Below are 21,760 nucleotides of genomic sequence, written 5' to 3'. Positions count from 1 at the left end.
CGCAGCTCCACCGGGCTCAGCCGCTCCAGCTCCTCCTGCCCGTTTACACCACTGCAAACCACCCTAACGAAATAGCCCACTGGAAACTTATGCATGGAAAGACTCCACTAAGAAAACCAATGCAAAACAGAAATACTGCTGTTTCACTGTTCTCTGGCCCCAGCTGAGACACCCAAGTCAAACACGTACTGTATCAGTCAGCTAGGAAGTGGGAATTTTGGCTGGCCGGGAGTGGGCTGCCTGACCTTGAGAGGCATTTCCTGCGGTGAGCTTTGAGCAGCGACCAAGGGAGTTGTTTTTCTCGTGGAAATCTTCAGAGACACCGGTAGCGATCTGCCAGGGTGCCAGGTAGGAAGAGCTGGCATGCCCGGCCCCAAGGACTTGCCTGCGGGCTCCGGCCAGGCTCAGCACAAGTACGGCCCTGTGGTTCCACAGACCGAGATGTGCCGGAGGCCGCCTCGGCTGAGATTACAAGACCAAGACTTGTTTTGCCGACACTGAGAGCTGTTCCTCACGTGAGGGGCTTCTGTGAGCCCTGAGAGGCACCCTGTCTGCTCCTCACACAGGCAGGGGTTTTGCCTGCTTTTTAAACCTAAATATGCTGAAGTACTGCACGTTGGAAGGAGCATAATTAGAAGGAGGGGGATTTGGCTATAACAGTTTAACTAGCACTTGCAAATCATTTTTAAGTGTGAGCTAACAGCCTGCTTCCCTGGGATCTGTCAGCAGACCGTTCCTTATTTTGAGGCCAATGTTATAAGAGTGAGAGACAGACAAGTCAGAGCACTGTATCTGACAACGGCTGAAGTAATTAGTCATAGAAGCTGATTACAACCACCCTTACATCATTTAGGAAAAGAACTACATGGTCAGGAAATGAAAAATGAGTTTGTTCAGAGAAGCCAAGTCTTCATCCTCTCACGGCTTCTATCCCTCTTCACTTAACTGCATTGCCTGCTCAAAAGAAGCTATGCAAGTAACACGGACTCATTAGCTCCTGCTAGTCTAATAAATGCCTAAACAAACATTTACACACAGAGTTAACCTATCACTAAAGAAAACGTGGCAGCAGGAATCCGAGTGGGAGGTATTTTTGGAGCAGAGCTGGCTTACCATGACGGTGAAAGGACTGTTGGGAATGTCCACCCCACCAAAGCGGACATAAATCACATAGGTTCCTGGTTTGGCGGCAGTGTAGAAGATATCGTAAGTCCCGTCCTCGTTTTCAACAACATCTGCTTCAGCTTCTGTCCCATCTGGCGTCAGAACGGTGCACGTCACTTTTCCCTTCCCTGCTGATTTGGCGTCTACCACAAAACCAACCTCCGCACCAGTCTTCACAGTGGGTGCAATTCCAGGACCTACAAGGCAATTTTCGTTACAGAAAGCATTCGGAGGACAGTTTTCCCAGGCAGGACGCCTGCGAGGCGCCTGGGAAGCACGGCACCAAAACGCCGGTCCCAGGGACCCACAGACGTGGTTTTGGGAGCAGATGGACAAGGGACGTTTGTAGCGTTGGTCAGCACAGCGGCACGCAAGAGCTGGCCACCAGCTTTCCTTCTCCTCTGCCATCAGAGGCTGGATGAGAACGGGGGCGGGGAGGGGAAAGCTAGCTTTGAAGAAAGCAATGCCTTAACCCATACTCTTATCATCACGCTCCTTTATGCGGAGCCAAAGGCACTATCTTCCGCCCTGGCCAGCAACGTGGCTGTCACTGCTTTAACATAAACCGCCCTGTGTAAGCAGCTATAAAAGGGCACAGTAGCAGCCACGGCCATGTTTCCTCCTACATTACCCACAAGTGATTTTCCACTGTTCTGCCACACATACCAAAAAAAAAAAAAAAAAAAAAAGCAAAGCATGAAACAATGCCCAAATTGTAGCAATCAGATCCAGCCTGAAGTACGCTGTGTTTAAATGAGAACTATTAAGTCCTATTTGCAGTATATATTTAATACTCCTGCTTTTGACCGGCACTTGTTACCAGGTAAATGGCTCATTTTCAAGTGGCAACGAACCTGCTGTTTTAATACCTTGACGGTATTCCAGCATCTACTCCTACGGCGATGGTATTTCAGCTTTACAACAGAGAGTCGGAGGCACTTCTTGGAAAGGGGAAATTTAAGCTGGCATCTGAGAGTAATCTCCATCACAGTTATTTTGAATAGTTAGCGACTTGACTTACTTGGAAGAGTATCAGATTCAGCCATTAAGGCCTCTTTTAAACAAATTTTCAAGCAAAGCAGATACCTGTCGCTTTCCTTTGTGCCAGCAATATATTTCTGTTTAAGCAGGCTTGAGAGCAGCCAGCTGCCGGACGGGCACCAGGTATGCTCTAACTGCACGATGCAGGTCAGCACAATGCCCAGACACTCTCACAGGTCTACAACCACAGATTAAGCTTCCTTGTTCAATTTGGTCTTGCCTAATTTATCGATTTATTTTAAAAACATGGGATTTGACATTCAGTGGCATTCTTGTAACTAGTCCCTGTCACTTCTGCTCCCTGCCACATGATAACATCTTATCATTAGGTTCTCTCCTTCCACGTGCACCTTCCAGAAGTCTGTTCAGACCCTGGCCAACCTTCACCAGACAGAAAAGCAGCAGAAACCCCCATTAGTAACACCCAGCCTTAACAGGCTTTGCTAATGCAGAAGCACACGGCCAGCTATTTACATCCTCAGAATTAATTCTGTTCTTGCTCGGAACGAAATCTTCTTGCAACACTCACAGTGCAAGCAGCATGATGCAGTGAATGTGTGCAGATGTGTTATTTTTAAATCAACCTCAGTGCAGTTCTCAGCAGGATTTATCTAGGCTAAAATAAGCATCGGACTTCGGTGGCATCCGGCTGTTTAGAACAACCCAGGCAGTTGGAAAGATTTTGCTAGAGACTGCAAGAGATTCCTGCTCACCCGCAGGGTGGATGCTTCTTTATCTTGAGGAAAACCCCTCTTGTAAGAGCAGCCAGATTACACACGTCTCTAGTGTCTTCCACACCCATTACATCAACTGTACCACGCTCAGAAGGCAGCTTTACACCAAGTACAAACAACAGCAACAGAGAGAAGCCAGCACTCACCTGTGGCCAAACACTTGCTGGCATCCCCAGCTGGAGATGCCCGGATCCGATAGGGAGAGGACGGGATATCATCCCCACCGTACTTCACGCCAATCGTATAGCGGCCCGTTTTGTCGGGGACATAGGTGACTGTGTAAGTGCCATCCTTGTTGTCATGAATGTCCACTCTCTTGGGTTTGCCCTCTTGGTCCTGAGGAATGCAAAACAGAAGATTTAGGCACTATGAAATTAGTTACAAATTCCTTTAGCAGGGCAGCAAATCTGTTCACAACCATATTTAGATAGTCGCAAACATATAGACCTGCAGCTTTTTGAGGGTTAAATATATTTCACTCAAGGACTAGTACGAGGAATAGACTATTTTAGGAGCAAAAACGTATCAGACCGCTATAAAACAATCAGTGCTATCATTAACTACCCTTTGTTTGATACGAGAATGTTTAGAAGATGCAGCAAGCCATTTTAATTAACTTTATATTCATTGTAAGAAGTTTTAGGCTTGTCATATCACTGCTGGAAATGAAGAACACTTCCCAAGTCCCTGAGGCACAGACTGGGAGCCAGACTGTGCAGCTGTCCTGACAAAGCACTGGGTGGCTTTGGCCAGCTGCTCCCCGAAAGGTTTGAGGTCGGGGGAAGCATTACTGGAGTCTGCCATCAGCCCTCCTGGATGAGGCATCCAGCTCCTGACACAATGCAAGGTCTACAGTTAACAGCAGGTCTATGTAGTCCCTTCAATAACCATTTCTACACTGACTACAAGAATTAAAGAGATGCATAAACAACACAGATCTGAGCTCCAGCATCAAGCTTTCGTATCTACAACCAAGATCAGCGCTGCGCATGTTTCCAACAGAGCTGCTCCCAGCTTCAGCTTTCAGTGCAACTCATCAGCTCCAAAGCCTGAAGCATTTCAGAAGGTCTTCCAGGCCTGCTTTCAGAGAACCACATGTTGACCCCATTCTGTATTTTATGACTTAACACTGCCTGGGGTACACTGTAAGCTGCAAAAGACTTGAGATTTTAGGTACAGCATGAAGGAGCTTACTTCTTTCAGGAAGGCTTGTGAAATGTTTACATTCAATAGCTCAGAACGAGAAGCAAACAAATGCTGTGAGGAGGATCACCTATGCACTCCCACCATGCAGGACTTGTGGAACTTGATCTTCAAAGCCACGGCCAGGCTGGGAGCTCTGATAAACATTTTGGATCCTTTAAGAGCACACTTGCATGCCAGAATAAAGGCAACTGCTTTGCTGCACCCGAGCAGACAGCAGGACAGCGTGAGAGCAAGAATGCAGAAGGGCAAGTACGACCGGCCATGCCGTGACCTAGGCATACCAGAGCTGAGAAGTGTGCTTTATGGCCCACTAACCAGAGACCTTTCTGCTGAGGCCACAGAGTCCAGGCACCAGAAATTTCAGGAAGAGCAATAGCAAAGCCAAATAAAAACACTCCTGTAGTATCTCCTTAAGCAGCTTCGCACTTTTGGCAACCTTGAGGGAAACTTGTTTGCTAATTTATCATCATGTAATGCTCAGTGTGGATGTTATCTCATGGCCTTGCTGAGCTACACTGCTAAAAGGCTGTCTCCATTTCGAATTCCATCATTTTCATAATATTACAAGAAGCTATTTATCTTATTTTGGGCATTTGCAGAACGTAAGGTTAACTGAGAGCCAAATATAGCATGGGTGATGACTTTAAGACAGAAGTCTCATAAAAGGAGCCTCAAGAACTTCACAAATGCCGAGTGCAAGACTTTCCTGTACCCGAGCTTAAGGTCCAGCCAGCAGCCCAGTCTTCAGGACACCGGGTATGTCAGGGTACAGCTGTGGACACTTCCGATGGGAGCCACTCGCGCCCACCTAGAACAACGTGTTTCCACTCCTGCTTGGTTTTTTAGTTACTTACAGTGATCTGTACAGCCAGAAGCCCCTGCCCAGCATCCTTAGCATCAACAGCAAACTCCACGGGCAGGCTGGCTGGTATGCCATAGGAACTGAGACCTGGTCCGCTCGCCGTCACTTTACTGGCATCATACGTAGGAAGCACCTTCACCTTGAAGGGACTTAAAGGGAAACCCGTTATTGCCCCCTCCTCCTAAGCCAATGGCTGATAAGTTACTGCAGTACACACTGAGGTGTGGATACACCTCCCCTACGGCATCTCTGCCACTGCTGAACCCTGAAGTCATGCAAGGAGCTGCACTGGTTAAGTAGAAGGACCACGGCTAGCCCTTAAATGGTGCTCATGTGCTGGGAGAGCATGATCAGGTCATTAAATCTTCAGTTCATCTAATTTTATCCTCATCACCTTACCTGCGAGGAATCTCTTCATCAGCATATTTGACAGAGATCATATAGGGTCCCTCCTGCGTAGGGGTGTACACCACCGTGTGGGTGCCATCTCCATTGTCTACCACATTAACGGGCTCCACAACTCCTAGAAAAGCAACAGACGATTTTCTCAGCTGCGCTATTAAAACTCAGTTCCTCACCAGCCATTTGCCGCACAAAGCTCCAAGATGCGCTGCTCATTTACACTTTGCAACAAGCAGAATTTCAGCTTGGTTTTTTTATTTTTTGAAAGAAGGCAGTGGGCATGGATGAGTGATCAGTTTCCCTTATTTTGTATTCAAGAGCCATTAACTTGAGATAGATTTATTATCCACCACTCTCTGGGCTCCCGTCTTCTTGCTGTAAACAAAAGCTAGCATGAAAATACAAGAGAAAAAATCTGCCTTTCTGTACAGTCCAGGTCAAGAGCGATTGCTCAAAATACACTGAAGATCTTTCAAGAAGGAAAATGAGTAATGGGTATAATTGCCTGACTGTCATTTATAAGATTACGTACTGCTACTGGGATTCACTGCACAGAATTGAGCCCTAAAGCCAGTTGGTGTGTAGCATTCATCAAGTCTTTCACAATCAGGTACTTGGAAAGGCAGGCTCGCTGCCTCGGCAAGAGAGCCCTGCAAGCCGACAAAGTCCTAAGAAAGCAGGATCAATTATTTCGATTTGCATTAAGCTGAATCTACAGCTGATTACGTGGCATATCAGTTCAGATCAACACACAAAGCAGCCTGCAATTACAAGTTGGCTTTAAAACACAGGAAGGATTAGCAGTAAAGCAAGCTCAAGAGAAATGTATAGTTGCCATGCAAAGCCTAAAAGCAACACCGCTGGTTCCCACTCCCTCCTCCAGATGATTCTTGCTGCTGCCAATTAGATTTCCAAGAGCCAAAATTGCAGTAGTTGGTGAGAGTTCAAACCTGTCTCAGTGTCACCCTTTGGATCACCTTTAAAGAAATCCGAAATCGCTTTCAATGGGGAGCGCCATCCCTGGGAATCCGTCTCATCCGCTAAAATTAAAGAAGGGTTACCTGAGGGGCACCCGCACCAGCGTGACCTGACACTCGAGTGGGGAAGCAGCTCTCGCTTCCTACCAAGGTGAGACTGGCAGCCAAAAGGCACTCGCTGCCGAGATGCCATGCCACCGAGACACAGCTTCCTAGGTCAATACCAACACCGTTAACGCTATCGCCTGAGGGCCTTGCTGCTCTCTGGGGGCCACCGAGGGGTTCCACTATGTTTCAGAGACTCCTGCAACCCAGTGACATGGGTTTCCCAAGTCACCAACCACGTGTGAGACTTTGGATTTACTTTTTGATGTCTAAATCTAAGCCACAATTGTTCACCAGCGATGGTTACTCACGTCACTTTTCCCAGCTCTGAAGATTAGGATAAAAGACATGAAAGACACTGCCCAAAGCAGCACTACCTAGGACACAGTTCTCCTTTCACAGCATGACACACAGGTCAGCTGTCAAGAACCACATGCCGGATGAACAGGAACAGAGGGAAATGCTCATTCAAGTGGTATCACCACCTTTGCAAGCAGGGCCAGGACCGTGTCACCCGCCGGAACGCAGAGGTGGGGGCACAGCTGGATGGAGTGCTTTGGTTCTTACCTCTGGGTCCTGCCACCACCACCTCGAGGGGTGCTACTCCTGCCTTGCTGGTGTCTACAGTGAAGGACTGTGGGATTTTGGCTCGAACAGCTGTTCCCAGACCTGGTCCTGCTATTTTCACCTTGCTGGGATCCACAACATCCTTCACAGGAACCTTGAAAGGACTGCCTGGAAGTTAACGCAGCAAGTGTTAAACACCACAGAGTTAACAGTTACAGGAAACCAAAGGTCTTTTCCCTGCTTTTCCTTTTCCTTTCCTTTTTTATTACTATCCCACAACCTCAGGCAGGAATGACAACCCCACAGCTTCCACACTACTACTCTGCTTCTGCAAAAGCCAGAAGTGTAACGATGGTGTTTCTGCATTTTCACTGTCTACTCAACAATTCAGTTGTGATCCATCTGCTTCTCACACCTCAGAAAAAAAATACATGAAAGAAAGCAGAAGTGCAAATGAACTGTCATGCAGGCACTTGTTTCCTTCATATTCTAGCAAGTTCAGTATGTTGACAAATAAAATGGGATCAATGGGAAAGAATCAACTCACTCACAATGTCTAGGAAAGAACGTATGTTGTATGACAGCACATAAGAACTCAAACATTGCAGCAAAATGTGTCTGGCATTTAGGAGCATTTAATTCTTGGTATCAAGCAAAATATCCGTCTTTTAATTGTGAACTGCTGGATGCCAGATGTACCTGGAACATTCCTTAAACCTACTTCACTACAGCTTAACATTCAGTGCAAATGCATACACAGGTAAATGTCTGGTTTAGGAAACAGTTACTATGCTCTCTGCAGTGACCAAAACTTGCAGTGTTTAATATAATCCCCATGACAAGCTCACCCGTTAGACCATCTCACTGCAGAACAGAGTCTTGAAGGCATCCACATCCCAAAGGGCTATTTTCCTGACCTAATGTGTTACGCACCCCTTGTGCATAATACTAGTTATTTGTCAAGGGCTAGCGTCCCTGTCCCACCCATCTGTACCCGCTCTTTTGTTCCCCGCTGCAGGTGCTGCAGTCTCGACGAGGCTCCTCCACATCCCCACAGAGGCTGTTTCGGAAACGAGAAGAGCCTGCAGCCCTTCCTCAGAACTACCACACCACAGCGCAAAGCGCTCCACACTTCCCTGCCGGGTGTGAGGAACAAATGCCTACATTACCAGGAAAAGCAGAAAGTCGAAACCTCAACATCCCCCAGCACGAGTGAGATGCAGCCAAGGCACCAAGTCTTTAGCTCAACACCTTCCTTTTTCTGGAAGCCACTGAGCAAGAGTTCTTACCAGGAATATGCTCTCCCCCATACGTGATGTTAACATCGTAGTCTCCTGGAACATAAGGAACATACTCGGCACTGCAGCTCCCATCCTTGTTATCTTTACAGCTAATTTTAGACTCTGAAGGTCCTTCAACAGTTATTCCAAGGCCACCAATTCCTGCCCCTCTGCAAGACAGAAATGCACATTGTTAGAATTACCTGCTTTAACAGCAGCTTCGTAGCCTTTGCATGCTCTGGCTGCATTTTTACCTGTACTGGAAATGCAGTAACCTGACATCTGATGTCCAGCCTTCAGCGTGCTCTGGCATGCAAAGCTGTTCACCATAACCTCACTCACATTTTCCTAGAATTTCCTCCTCAACCACCATCAACCCCTAATCTCTGCAGAGCAGAGTGCTCGGTACGCGATGAGGTAGCACACACAGTAGTGGGAAGGACACAGCTTAGCCTTTTTATAAATATTTGTCCTGTGTTTAGCATCCTGCGTCTCACAGCCCACTACACTCCTCCCTCCCTCAGATATTCCTTAAGGATCAACTAGGCCCAGTTACCTGGTGACAACCGAAAAGGCGTTTGGCTGATTTGTGAAAGCTTCTTCGAGTCCAGGTCCTTGTGCCTTCACACGTGATGGATGGCAGCCCTCTGTCACGTTCACTCTGAAGGGACTGTTTGGTACAGGTACGCCATCGTACGTTATGCTGACTGCGTGCGGGCCTGTTAAGAGGAAGAAAACAGGTCCCAAAATTCCCCCAATAGTCTCATCACTTAACATCACTTCTACAAGATGCTACAGACTTAAATGTCAGTACATGGGTAAGAGCTTCCTCCTGCATTTCACAAGACTTCACTAGTGTTTCATAACCAAGATGCCATCCACACACTGTTCTTCTGAAGCCAAGTTACCATAAAAGTCAGTTCTTCAAGTTAAAATAGAGCTACTTCCTGCAGAATTAGCTCCTCTACTGGCAAAAATCTTGCTAAGATGCCAACAAGTTACTGGAAGACCTCAGCAGTTTGCCAAATGAAAGTGTCAGAAGAACTGCTTGCTCTTGGTTTTCCCCTCTCAAGTGAAAAAGAAAAAAAAAAAAAAAAAGAAACCACAACAAAAAACCCCGAGGTTACCCTTTTCAAACGGCGTGTACTCTACTGAATACGTTCCATCGGCATTGTCCTGGATGAGACAGTCCGCGGGGGAGCCAGACGGGCTCGTGATCTGCGTCCTGATGTGGTCGCCACCAGCCTTCGTTAGAGGTCGAGCATCCACAGTGAACTCAGTTGTAGCTTCTCGGAAGACACCTGCAGGATACGTTTTGAAGAGTCACTTCAAGAACCGCATGTATTTCTGATGACAAAACATTTTGTGAACCAGCACGATAAACAACTCATTTGGGAACATAAGGAAACACTCCCGCCCGAGGGTCACCATGGGAACACACAAGGCTATTACAACTTTCAATGCTCTGTGCAGGATAAAGGACCGCAAGTCCTACAAACTCTGACAACAACAGTTATTCTCACCTTTCCCTTCCACTCCTGGCCCAAACACTTTAACTCTGCTTGTGTCCACAGCTGGCTCCACTTTGACCCGGGCTGGGAATTTAGGCACTTGCTCTCCTCCGTATCTCATCTTGATCGTGTACACGCCAGCCGAGAGCGGCACGTACGTTACGACATACGTCCCGTCTTTGTTATCATCGATCTGGACCTCGGCTTTGGAACCAGTATCCGACACCATGTCCACCCGCAGGTCCCCGGGACCCGCTTCCGTGCAGTCGACATTCAGCAGCCCTGCCTCACCTACTTTACCACGTTCCAGACCCGGGCCCGTGGCAATGACTTTAGAGACATCAAATGGCATTTCTATGTCTGCCTTAAACGGCGAACCGGGAATGTGAACTTCTTCGAAGAGGATGTTTACAAAATACTCTCCAGGCTTCGTAGGCAGGTAGGAGACAGAGCAGGTTCCATCGCCGTTGTCCGAGCATTCAATTTTAGCTTCACATGGGCCTTCTACCGTCAAACCCAAACCTCCAGTTCCTGCCCCTTTGGTATCTATTGTGAATTGGGCTGGTTTTCCAACAAGGCCCCCTCGAAGACCTGGACCATGAGCTTTTACCTAGAAGAGAACATGAAGTTGAGCTAAACTCCTTTTTTCATGTTATTGCCAGCACAGACTGCCTACTTAGACTGCTTTGTATGTGGGACGCAATTAACAAGCTCTTAAAAATACACAGAAAGTAACACCTCCTTTGCCACTCCTCCCAGTTTTATTGTAAAGTTGCTCTCTCTCCTCCAGAGAGGTTTCGAGGCAAGGATATTCATACTCTCACCCTAGCTGTTTTTATATAGCCATGGGATATAAAAGGTAACATTAAAATATTTGATGGCACACATTTTTCTTGAAATCTATTTCCTTAGAAAGAAGCATCTCGATTAATACAGTCAAGATGCTCATGAGGCCAACTTCTATTTAATTAGGAGCAACACTTGTATTTGCCACACTATGCAGAATGCTTGCAGTATTTTTAATTAGTTCAATGTTTTTTTTCAAGTACAGTGTTATAGGAATGACTTCCATGAGTCCCGGAGCCTGCACCAGAACGACTCAGCGCTCTGGGTGAAGATGTTCCTGGGTCTGGTTGGCCGAACCCAAGCCAAGTCGCACGCAATAGCCCACAGTTCAGTTTTCAGGTATCAGTTGCTGTTACAGCCCTAAACCACTCACTCACCTTGGAGGGGTCTGGAGGTAGCGTGGCCTCCACAGTATAGGGGCTCCCTGGGATTGGGTTGCCATCATAACTCACATCCACCACGTACAGTCCTTCTTCCCTTGGGATGTATTTTGCAGTGCTGCACTCCTTACCCAGAACCGGTTCCACCAGACATGGCACAGCTTTCCTCATAGGACTGGAAATATTAACATCCAGTTTACCTTGCCCACCAGCTCCTTTGGTGTCAATTACAAATTCCTGATCCTTCCCTACTTCCACTCCTGAAAAAGACAAAACCCATATTACTATGTTAAGTACTCAACATCAGACAGCGCTCCCAGAAATCTCTCATGCACGTACCACCGAGGGAGCAAGCACTGGCAGAGCCCTGCGCAGGCTGCATCCCTCTGCATGCAAAAAAACCTGCCAAACCAAATAAAAAAATAAACAATAACTCAAATTTGGTTAATTTGAGCTACAAAGCTACAGTGCTAAACAAGCCTGTAAGACATTGCCTGACAGTATCAGAGTCTCATTTCAGGAATGCAACAATATTTCACAGCCCTAAGTTCTTTTGTTTTTAGAAAACAAAGAGACTGTATGAATGACATTCTGCTCTGTAGCAGTTACACATACTTGAACGAACAGCCCTCTAGCCCCAAGGCAACCAGATTTCATCAGCAGGTGCCCAGCCTGGCAAAGAGTCCAGCTCTCTTCACCACAAGGGCCTAACCCCCAACACATACTTTGTCTACATTGCTATGTAATCTTTGCCAAAAAAAAAAAAAAAGCCTAAATTGAAATTCAGTCCTCAAGAGGACCAGCTAAGTCAGAGTGGTCAAGCTATCGAGTTGGAGCTGGTTGATCCCCAACTGTATAAGTTAAAAAGAAGATTGTTTTGCCCACTGCTGTTCCAGCAGGACATGTTGGCTATCGCCCAGATTCAGGAGACACTTCAAAGGCTACGGGGCTTCCAGCCCAGAGGTACTTACTGTTTTCGAGTCCATTGACTTTAACTTTGCTTAGGTCTAGCGGAGCAGCAACGCCCACCGTGAAAGGGCTTTTAGGGATAGGATCACCACCGTAAGTTACCAAAACCTTCATTGGACCCTAGTTGGAGAATTTACAAGTTAGCTCAGTTCCTCACTTCATACGGACGCCCTAACGTCCAAACAGTACATAACCACTTCACCTAATCCATTTTAGCTGACCACAGCCAATCTCACTGGTTTGTGCAGTCTCAAGCTCTCATCCCACTGCAGTCCTTCAAAGTATTAAATGGTTTTTATTTCATGCAGGAAGAGAGAAAAAGAAATTCCTTCCAACATTTAATTAGGCTATATTCAAGCTGCCTGGCAAAACCTCCAGCTCAGGCTGGCTCCCACCCTCCCAGAGCTCAGACCCAACACCTGAATGAATGTCCCACTGCTCCAGACCAGGTATCCCCTTCCACCGCATGGAGAGGCCAGGCAAAAGCCAAGCCTGCAAAGAGGCTGTATTATTACAGCATCTGAAATACCAGGGTTTTAAGCTCTACAAGTCAGAAAGATTAATGCTGTTGTGTATTTTGGCTGGAATACTGCACAGCCATGGCAAGCTCCAGCCCACAATGTGTGCTCCTTTTATTCCCTCCTACCGCAGTCCATATTTTAGCTATATTCACTGTTTGCTTACTTTTCGTTCTTGGCCAGTTCGGCTCCCAAGTGAAATAGTCATGGATGTTTCACACAAGCTAGTGAATAGCTTCCATGATTATTCTTGGTTGTTTTTAGAAAACACACACACGGGTAGCTGTAGCAACACCGTGAAATAGATAAGGCTGAGTAAACAGCATTAAACCAAGGCTCCTCTGCTGCTGACGCGGCCCCTCAGGAATTTAACTACCTAGTCCTTCCTCCCCCCGCTCTGAAAAGACCAGAGTCTCATTTGTAAGCTACTGCTTACGAACCCAAGAAAGATAGGGTCCAGGAAAGACCTACGTGCTCACAGACTGGAAGGACAAGGCTACTCTAATTACTGTGCAGTCTATTTTCACCTCCTCTTTTTAACCATTGCTTTCCTGCCACTGCTATCTGCGAGCATCTTCTGTAAGTCCACAGCTCTCCTGTGACCCAAGGTACTCCTCCAGGTGGGAGACCCAAGTGGGAAACCTGGTTCGGGCATCCTGGCTTGTTTCACCACTGCTTTTCACGTGAAACATAGCAATCTGGTACTGCTCACACACACACGTGTGGAGTTCAGACGACTTTGCTCCCTTCTGCATTCCAACCCTGACTGAACAAGCAAAAGCTTCTCCAAACAGGCACGCCAGCCACATCCTGAGATCACGCAACTGCTTTATCCAAAAACAAACGCTAGCTCTATGGTGCATCCAAGAATGCTAAACCAGCATTATCAGATAAATAATCCTGCAGTCCTCCCTATCAGTCCACTTTTACATAGCTACATTCAAGGAAGCTGGTGCAGATGATCAAGTCGCTCATGTGCTTGTTCAGCAGAACAAGAGCAGTAAAACACTTTCATCTCAGCACTATAGCACCTACGTCTTCAGAAATACATGAGATTCGTGCACTCTGGCATTTAATGGCCCTTTACAAACACGCAAGCACAGCATAAGGAAAAATACTTCTAGTTATTAGCAGCTTCCACTTTCAGCTCTTTAAGGGTGTTGCTAGGAAGCATCTGTCTGTAAACCAAAATGAGTTAGACTGAATTTTTTTCCAACCCAAGGGCAAACCTCAAATACAGACAAATACTTTGACACATTTAATCTGCAGCCCAGCTTCCCTCCTCAGCACCAACTCCTTCACTTTCCTACTGGGGAGCTGCCGCACCATCGCCCAAACGCTGTGCTTTTTGTCCCTGCTCCGGTTTGCACTGCAGGTCCTTGGACCACAGCCCTGGCTCTGCAGGACCGCGGCAGCCCAGAGCAGCTGGTGCAGCAGCCAGCTCCGTTTTGGACCCCGGGAAGGTTTGCCACCTTTCGTCTTCAACTGATAAGGTGTGGAATGACAACACGAGCTGTGTGCTACAGTTTCAATATCTCACTTGTTCCCAGAAAACAAAACAGTGACAAGCTATCAATAACTACACCAGAAAACTGTATTACTACTTTCCAGTCCCAATTGTCCTGCCAGCTTTAGGGATCCCAGGGAACAGGACACCCTGGTGAGTGTTATCTGCTCATTCCTCTGTGCATGGGTACCAGGGAGGGAGGTCACGGCACTACAGGAACGTGACCCATTCACTCTTGTATTCCTACAGCAGTCGGACCTACCTGCTGTATTGGCGTGTACCTAACAGTGTGGGAATAGTCATAGTTGTCAATGATATCCAGATCTGCCACCGCCTCTCCCGGCACCGGGCTGCTGAACTGCACATCCAGCGGCGCTTTTCCAGCTCCCTTGGTGAACACAGTGAAGTGCGTTGGCTTGCCATTTTCCACGCCTGAAGAAAAACGTTAATTCTAATTTATGCAGAGCTCGCACAGAAACTCTTCCCAAGAAGCATTCGGTACCTATAAAACCCCATCAAGCAAAATGCCAAGGGAACGGAATCGTTTCCAGTCACCCAGCTCCCCATCCTGCTGTATCCAGGACTGCATCGCTGCATCCCAGCAAAGCCCAGCCAGGCAGTGCCTGCCCTGCAACAGCCCCTCATGGTCCAGCACTAGCCACACCACCTCAACCCAGCTCTCACCAGTTTTGTTCAGCCCAGGTCCTTCAGCTTTCACTTTGCTGGCATCGTGCGAGGGGTCCACTTTAACTCTGAATGGGCTGGCAGGAATTTCCTGCAACAGAAACACAGCTCTAAACATAACCAGGTCACTCTTCACTAGCCGAAACTAGACAGATAATCATTTTAAGATTCTTCTGCTTTAACTCCAGCACCATCTTGAGTAAAATTTCACCTCATTTAAACACTCTGCTCTGCCTTACTGAGTAGTATCATTCAAAGTCTAGGGCAAAGCTAACAGCTGGACAGTTTGCAGAGGCCTCTGTCCCTTTTTTTTTTTTAAAGGAAAACTTATTTTTATTCCCATGTTCCTTGGAGAGTCACTTAGGTTTTCTATCCTTTAGAAGGCAGCTTCGCCCTATCACTGAGACCACGCTCATTGTGCCAGCCCAACACATCACGTGCTTGAACTTCACTGCCTCCGGCCAACCCCTCTCATTTGCGTACCTTCAAGTACTACAAAAGTGTTTTTAGAAACAGTGACCAGACAAAGCTCATGTGAGCTGAAATGGAAGGAGCCAGCTGTGAACTGGCACGTGCTCGGTGATCAAAGAGCAGATAGACTCTAGAAACATCAGGCTGTAAAACGAAGATTACAAACCTCTCCTGCGAAAAGCACTTTAATAGTGTAGCGCCCAGCCGCAGGTGGTGCGTATTTCACTGTGAACGTATCATTAGCATTGTGGATGATGTCGAAATCTATGTCTTCTTCATCGTCGCTGACCACACGAGCATCACACTTAATTCCAACGCTGACATCACCTAGGAAAAGCAAACAGAGGTTTTGCTACTGGATGGTACAGACATTGCTAGCCAACAGCCAGCACATTCCCATTTCCAGCAGTTGTTCAAGTCACCACGTCGATGTAACAGATCACATCACAATTCATTGCAATGATCTGCTTCCCAAGGTTTTTCCATGAAACGAGGAAACCCAGCACGAAACCGTAAATAATCCCCTGCCTTGCATGCCCGTGGTTCTGACACCACAGCAACAGCCCAGCCTGCCTTTACCTTCTCCTGCGTCCGTGCAGTCAACAGTGAAGTGGGTCGGCTCGTTCGCTTTCAGCCCAGTTCTCTCCACGCCAGGTCCAAACACTTTCACTTTCTGAGGATGACTCCCTTGACCTATAAGGACCTACAGGGATTCACAAGGGTCAGAATCACACATCTGTCTCACACTCGCGATCACAGTCAAGTCGGAGCATTGCTTGGACAGAGGCCACAGGAAAACGGAACCAAGGTAAGAGTGAATTGCCCCAACTCCCCCAGGCTGCAGCTGGACTGATAGGAGACCTCCAACGTGAGAGCTTGTAAAAACAGAAAGCTTTTTTCAAGTGGACAGATTCCTAAAAAAAGGGAGCAGAAGAGCACACCTCCTTGAAGCTGACAGAAGGGTTTTATCATCCTAGCTGTAATGACAAGTAGTTGTGAGCACAAATGTCCTACTTGGCTAGAACTAGTAATATCCATCTCTGTACTTACCCTAAATGGGCTATTGGGCACACTGGCTCCTCCCCAGACAACAGAAATTGTATGTTTGATTGGTTTAACTGGCACATAGGAACAGGCAAACACACCATCGGCCTTGCTCTTTATCTGGATATCAATAGGGTTTCCTTCTCCATCCTAAAAAGCAGTAATACAAACAGAAGATTCAGGTACTTTAAAAACATTTGTATAGTTTGAACAGCCCAAGACTGTTCCAAAATGTGGGGTTTTTTTCCAGAACTGCAGCTCAGAAATACTGAAGAAACATGCAAATTACACTCCTGCAAGTCTTCCTCCTCTAACATTTGCTCATTCCTAACACCATCCTACAACACATATTTTAACAAGCTCGCCTGAAATTCACAGGCTCAGAGACACTTTGGGTGCTTCCAAATGACAACTCCAGGAAATTACAGCTTGCTTTGCTAAGGAGACTCCAAGTAAGGAAGCAAAGCCATGTATTTCATATGCCAGGGAGAAGTCACCTTGTCTTGAGTTAGGTTTGTTGCCTGACTACATTACAGAGATCAAAGCACAGAGCTTTGAAAGAATTACACATGCCCAGAATTAAGTGGCATGTAAGCGAGTACAAATACTCAAGGCACTTTTCTCAATAGTATTAAAGCCCTTTTGCTGAAGTTTCACATAGCTGCCTTTGGCTTTTTACCTGTGCATACATCTTCAGAGGTGCTTTCCCAGCATCCTTGGTTTCAACTGTGAACTCAGCAGGATTGTTCACTATACAGCCAGTCTTCTCCAAGCCCGGGCCATAAGCCTTCACCTAAAAAAACACGCCCAAGAGTCTTAGCTTGCAGTTCAGAAAGAGAAGTAAAACTAAGCAACTTATTTCTAAAGACCTTCCCCTTCCCACAAAACCCATGAAGCACGGGATACAAGTAGAGGCTAGTGTGAAAGTTGAGAATGTGGATTAATTCAGCAAGTTTTCATTACATTAAATCAAAACCACAACAGTGTTATTAGAAAAAGCTGAGTAATATCTGGCTGGAGCATGGCAAATTCAGAGCTTTAAGTAGAGGCAGCTTAAAAGTCAAGTCTGTTACCAGAAGCCTTCCAAAACACCTCTACTATAGTTACATCAAAGACTTGTCATGCCACAGGTGAACTCTTATACACCACCTTATCCGGGTTGAAGTCTCCTGAAGCCGGTCGGATGAAGGCCATGTAAGGGCTGTCTTTTATGTCCTCGTCATCGCACATGATGTGCACGGCATATTCACCGGGCTCTTTGGGCCAGTACTTCACATCGCATGAGCCATCGTTCTTGTCGTCACACTCAATTTTAGCCTGAGAAGGACCTTCTATTGCAAAGCCTGAAAAAGGAAGAAGTAGGTTCCTCGTGTTAGGTTTGTGGTGGCTGCTAATTTAACACCACTTCCCCAAACTGCTTTTTATTAGCCATAACCATGCCTGATGCTCTCTGTCACCCTTCTTCAGCAATACAGGAGATGATCCATCATTCCCTTCTGGATCTTATCCCACAAAACCACAGATTAACACTCCCCATCACACACATTCCTGTCTCTACGATACACCTTTGATACTCTGATATAAGTTTGCGTTTAGACCAAAATGTCTTGCAGACATATTTTTTTACTGCTGGGAAAGTTTCTCATGAGTTCATTGCTAGCGTGGCAATATATAAATATTTCATGCAAACTAAGTAACATACCAAGAGAGCCAACTTCTGTGCCAATGGACTCTACCACAAAGTCAGCCGATTTGCCCACAATCCCCTCATGCAGTCCCGGCCCCCAGGCTCGCACTTTCTGAGGACCTGCTTCGTGACCCACTTGAACTTCAAAGGGGCTACGGGAAAAAAAAGCAAAGCATGGAATTAGAAATGAGGACAAATACAGCATCCGTGTTTTGTCCCAGGCATTTTAATGAGGCTTTATATTGGATTTCCCAAATTAATAGATGCTACCATGTGGTGGCACAGTGCCCAGCAGACTGTCTTTCTAGCAGAGAGGTCATCCAACCCATCACACGCTTACATCTTGCACCACAAATCCTGCGTCTCAAATACTTGGCTTGCACTGCTCGCTGTATCCCTGAACACTAAAATAACAGAACCCTTCAAAAACTCACAGCGAAGTCCAAGCTGCATGATCCACCAAGTTTTACTGTTTTTTGTATTCATCATTTTGTGTTTAGCAAGACTGATGCGAATCACCCTTCAAAGCTTCCCCAATATAAGCCGCTGCAGCCCTAAAACAGGCTGTAGATAAACTGTCACAGCAACTGCTTGCCACTAACTTTGTCCCCCCGGAGCTTCTTCAAAGGTCAGCGTTGCTTTAAAAGCCCACCAACTACACAACCCACCAAAGGGCACAAAAACTCCAAAAAAGCTACTTCTAACTCACCTTTTTGGGATGTTGTGCCCACCCCACGTAATTGTGACAACGTACTTCCCTGGGGTAGCTGGATAATATTCAAACGCATATATACCATCCATAAAGCCTTTTTGTTTCACCAGCTCCTCCAAGCCCTCTGTTGAAAGATCAGTTCGGCATTAAGCATAACAGCTTCCATCCTGCCTTCAATTACTCAGACGAGTTCATGTTTTCTAGTATTTATTTTAGCTTGCAAGAATAAATTTCTTCCACCAGAAAAAAAAAAGGTCAGGTTATAAGGGAAGTTAGTTCTAGTTGCCGTCTAGGACAAAGACAGCAAACACTTCCAGAAGAAATACAGCAGAAAGTATTTTAAGTTACCAGACTTAATAGGTTCCCTTGTGTTTTATTTTCTTAGTCTGCAGTATGATGCATGTCATATGTTAAACCAAAAAAGCTTAACATTTGTCAGACTTTGCAACCACAAGTATGCAGGGAATGCCTACTTTTCATTTTCTTCAAGATGAAGAATTTAGGGAGAAAAGCTTAATACACTAAAATTTACATCGATACGTCTGTTGCTTCCCCCCCCAAGAGCATTAAGCCACACAGTCAGAGCACTGTGCCTGTGGAGGAGGTGAAGGCAATACAATGCACCTTTTAATACCGCTCCGGCGGGGGGAGGTGACCGGCTCGCAAGTACAGCACAAGCACAGCAGCTCCCCGAGAGCAGCAGCCCAGCCACCACTGCTGGCAGCCTCAGGAGCCCGCTGCACGAGCCAGCGGCCGCCGGCGCTCCCATCACCCCAGCCTGCCGCGGTCCAGGCGGAGGGCCACGTCCAGAGCTCAGGACACAGCAAAGGACCTGGGGATGGATTCTGGAGAAGGTCTCCTTGTCAGCCCAAACGCTCCCTCAACCCTCTCTTCCCCTGCTCACGTGCCCGAGCATCCAGTGCAGCCAGGAGTGCTGCTCTCAGCCATTCCTAGCTTTACGAGAGCAGGGTTTCCACCCTGCCAGAGACCCTGGAGCATGACTTGCTCCCACAGATCAGATGAAGATGCAATGCGAACCCATAAAGGTTGGAGGCCATGGCAGGCAGACGCGTGGATTTTCTCAGTTTTGCTAACCGATATGCATTAAAATGGAGAGACTTAAAAGCAGGTGTAATCTTACCCAGCCCCGCGGATCGAAACCTTTGCACTAGACACAAAGTACCAGAAAACCCTTCTGAAATTTGGCTTTTTATGGTGATACAAATCCCATCAGTTCCATCAGGCCACCATCTCCTTACTGCCCTTCGTTTTCACAATCTCCACTTCCCCCCCTTATCCAAAACACATCCACGGCACAAATTCACCCGAACACTTACTCGGTCCCTTTATAGTCACTCCAAGATCTCCGCTCCCTGCTGCTCTCGTATCAACCTTGAAGTCAGCCGTTTCCCTCATGCGGACGCCGTTGGGCTGCAGACCTCTGCCAGTGGCACGACACGCGTTCGGATTGCAGGCTGCAAGGGAATTTCAGGCATCAATACCATCTTTGATTCTCCACATACACGTAGCCTAGCCAGCCTGGAACAACCTTTAGTTTAAAGTTGACTCAGGGCAACCACAGCTTAGCTTTCAGCACAAGTTTTAACGTTATAGCATTAAGGCAGACAGACAGGAGTCTGCCCAGCCGTTGTCTATGTCCCATGGCTTTTGGGCAGCAGCATTGGGTGCAGCCAGGCAACACTGATCCCCTACATGGGGCATTTTTTAGAATTAAAGCAAATGCTGAAGCCTTGTTGCTTTCCAGTTTGATGCCAGTTATCAATACAAAACTTTTACACGGCTATCACACACAGATATTCACAGTACTAGGCACAATCTTCTTGATGCCTTTTGCTTTGGGAGGCAGGCTGCAGCCTGGGGTGTAGCTTCCCTTTGCAGACAAGCCCCAGTGACAGCATTATGGTGCTGTTCTTTCAGAAGCACGACTGGCATAACTGCTATCAGCAAAGCAGAGTTCTGCACGCGCTTCGTTAGGAGATGCCACGTCAAAACCCCCTGCCTGTTGCAGTTCACACTTTCAGAAGGAAAGCCGTCGAGCCTGCAGACCGAAGCAGCCATAGGTAGGGGCAGTAGGTTACCTATGGCTGAGCTTAAGCTTACGCTTGACCCCTCTACTCCAAGTGCTTCCCCAGGCCTGCAGAGCGGCTACGTAAATAAGTAACACACACTTATGAACAGTTTTCGTTACACAATCCCAGCTATCACATGGTCTTCGACTCCAGAGACCTGAAGGGTTTGAAGAGACTTGCAAACAATCACGGCTTCCCAGCAGCGTAAACCCAACATGCATTTCCCCAAAATACACTGTGCTTACAGCAGGAGCACAAGTCTGCCAAGCAGCTTGTTAGGTTTTCACTCATTTCAAAAGCTTACAAGTTTTACCCTCACCCCTGCAGCAGCCAACATCACTCTGCATCCTACACCGGGTGGTGTAAGCAAAGATCGCATGCCATCTGCTAGCTCTGAAAACTCGGTGGGAGCATACAGGAGCGTGCCCAACGTGGAGCGGGAAGGGCTCGCAGAGCCCTTACACAACTGAGTCAGGCAGCTTGGGGTTAAGGCAGTTTCACCGACTGGGTCACACACCGCTTCAGTTCGCTTGCGACTTTCCTCCCCAATCCCCCCCCAAAAAAAAAAAAATCAAAAACCCTTTTGGCTGGGACAAGCTGCAGGCTAGAAGCTTACGAAAAGCAAACATGACAGAGCATCCTGCACACCTCTTACCAACTACGAAGCCATTAGCAGTGAAGTCCAAAATTCCACAAATGGAGGGTAGCTCAGGAGAGATGAGCAGAGATCTAAAAGCATAGGAGCACGTAAGGATGGAACAGAAAGCAAGTTAGGTGTCAGTTAAGGAGGAAAACAGCAAATATAGTCATTTGAGGAACAAAGGTGGAAAACAGCAAGACACTGCATAGCTGCATAAAACACTTCAAAAAAATACAAAGGGCAGTTTAACGTTTGGAAGTCTAGGCAGAAAGGGAACTCCAGCAACAAAAGCCATATTACTGTTAGAGAGCACTGTTTTACCCTGTGAATACCCAGGTGACCCACTGAAACAGGTCCAAGATG

General features: G+C 46.9%; 1 protein-coding gene across 4 annotated transcripts in view; it reads right to left on the bottom strand.

The window, feature by feature from the left end:
- Positions 1 to 21,760, bottom strand: part of FLNB (filamin B) — a gene marked incomplete at its 5' end in the record, with an annotated part of 72,647 nt that overhangs the window by 18,181 nt on the left and 32,706 nt on the right. For 3 of the 4 annotated variants that reach the window (XM_082321854.1, XM_082321855.1, XM_082321856.1), the window contains 21 exons: positions 1,114 to 1,361; positions 3,086 to 3,275; positions 5,000 to 5,156; positions 5,407 to 5,530; positions 7,059 to 7,226; positions 8,348 to 8,508; positions 8,895 to 9,057; positions 9,466 to 9,639; positions 9,862 to 10,459; positions 11,073 to 11,335; positions 12,047 to 12,164; positions 14,332 to 14,501; positions 14,754 to 14,844; positions 15,391 to 15,551; positions 15,804 to 15,927; positions 16,275 to 16,418; positions 16,948 to 17,061; positions 17,418 to 17,611; positions 17,971 to 18,107; positions 18,665 to 18,791; positions 20,005 to 20,142. In XM_082321854.1, coding sequence (XP_082177980.1) covers positions 1,114 to 1,361; positions 3,086 to 3,275; positions 5,000 to 5,156; positions 5,407 to 5,530; positions 7,059 to 7,226; positions 8,348 to 8,508; positions 8,895 to 9,057; positions 9,466 to 9,639; positions 9,862 to 10,459; positions 11,073 to 11,335; positions 12,047 to 12,164; positions 14,332 to 14,501; positions 14,754 to 14,844; positions 15,391 to 15,551; positions 15,804 to 15,927; positions 16,275 to 16,418; positions 16,948 to 17,061; positions 17,418 to 17,611; positions 17,971 to 18,107; positions 18,665 to 18,791; positions 20,005 to 20,142 — 3,764 coding nt within the window. Of the gene's footprint in view, positions 1 to 1,113; positions 1,362 to 3,085; positions 3,276 to 4,999; positions 5,157 to 5,406; positions 5,531 to 6,359; positions 6,450 to 7,058; positions 7,227 to 8,347; positions 8,509 to 8,894; positions 9,058 to 9,465; positions 9,640 to 9,861; positions 10,460 to 11,072; positions 11,336 to 12,046; positions 12,165 to 14,331; positions 14,502 to 14,753; positions 14,845 to 15,390; positions 15,552 to 15,803; positions 15,928 to 16,274; positions 16,419 to 16,947; positions 17,062 to 17,417; positions 17,612 to 17,970; positions 18,108 to 18,664; positions 18,792 to 20,004; positions 20,143 to 21,760 lie in introns of all 4 variants that reach the window. The other variant, XM_082321857.1, reaches the window with a different exon arrangement.

Source organism: Platalea leucorodia (assembly GCF_965183815.1).
Source record: "Platalea leucorodia genome assembly, chromosome: 9".
NCBI classification, from domain to species: domain Eukaryota; kingdom Metazoa; phylum Chordata; class Aves; order Pelecaniformes; family Threskiornithidae; genus Platalea; species Platalea leucorodia.
Note: the sequence above shows the minus strand (reverse complement) of the source record. Positions and strands in the feature narration are given on the sequence as shown.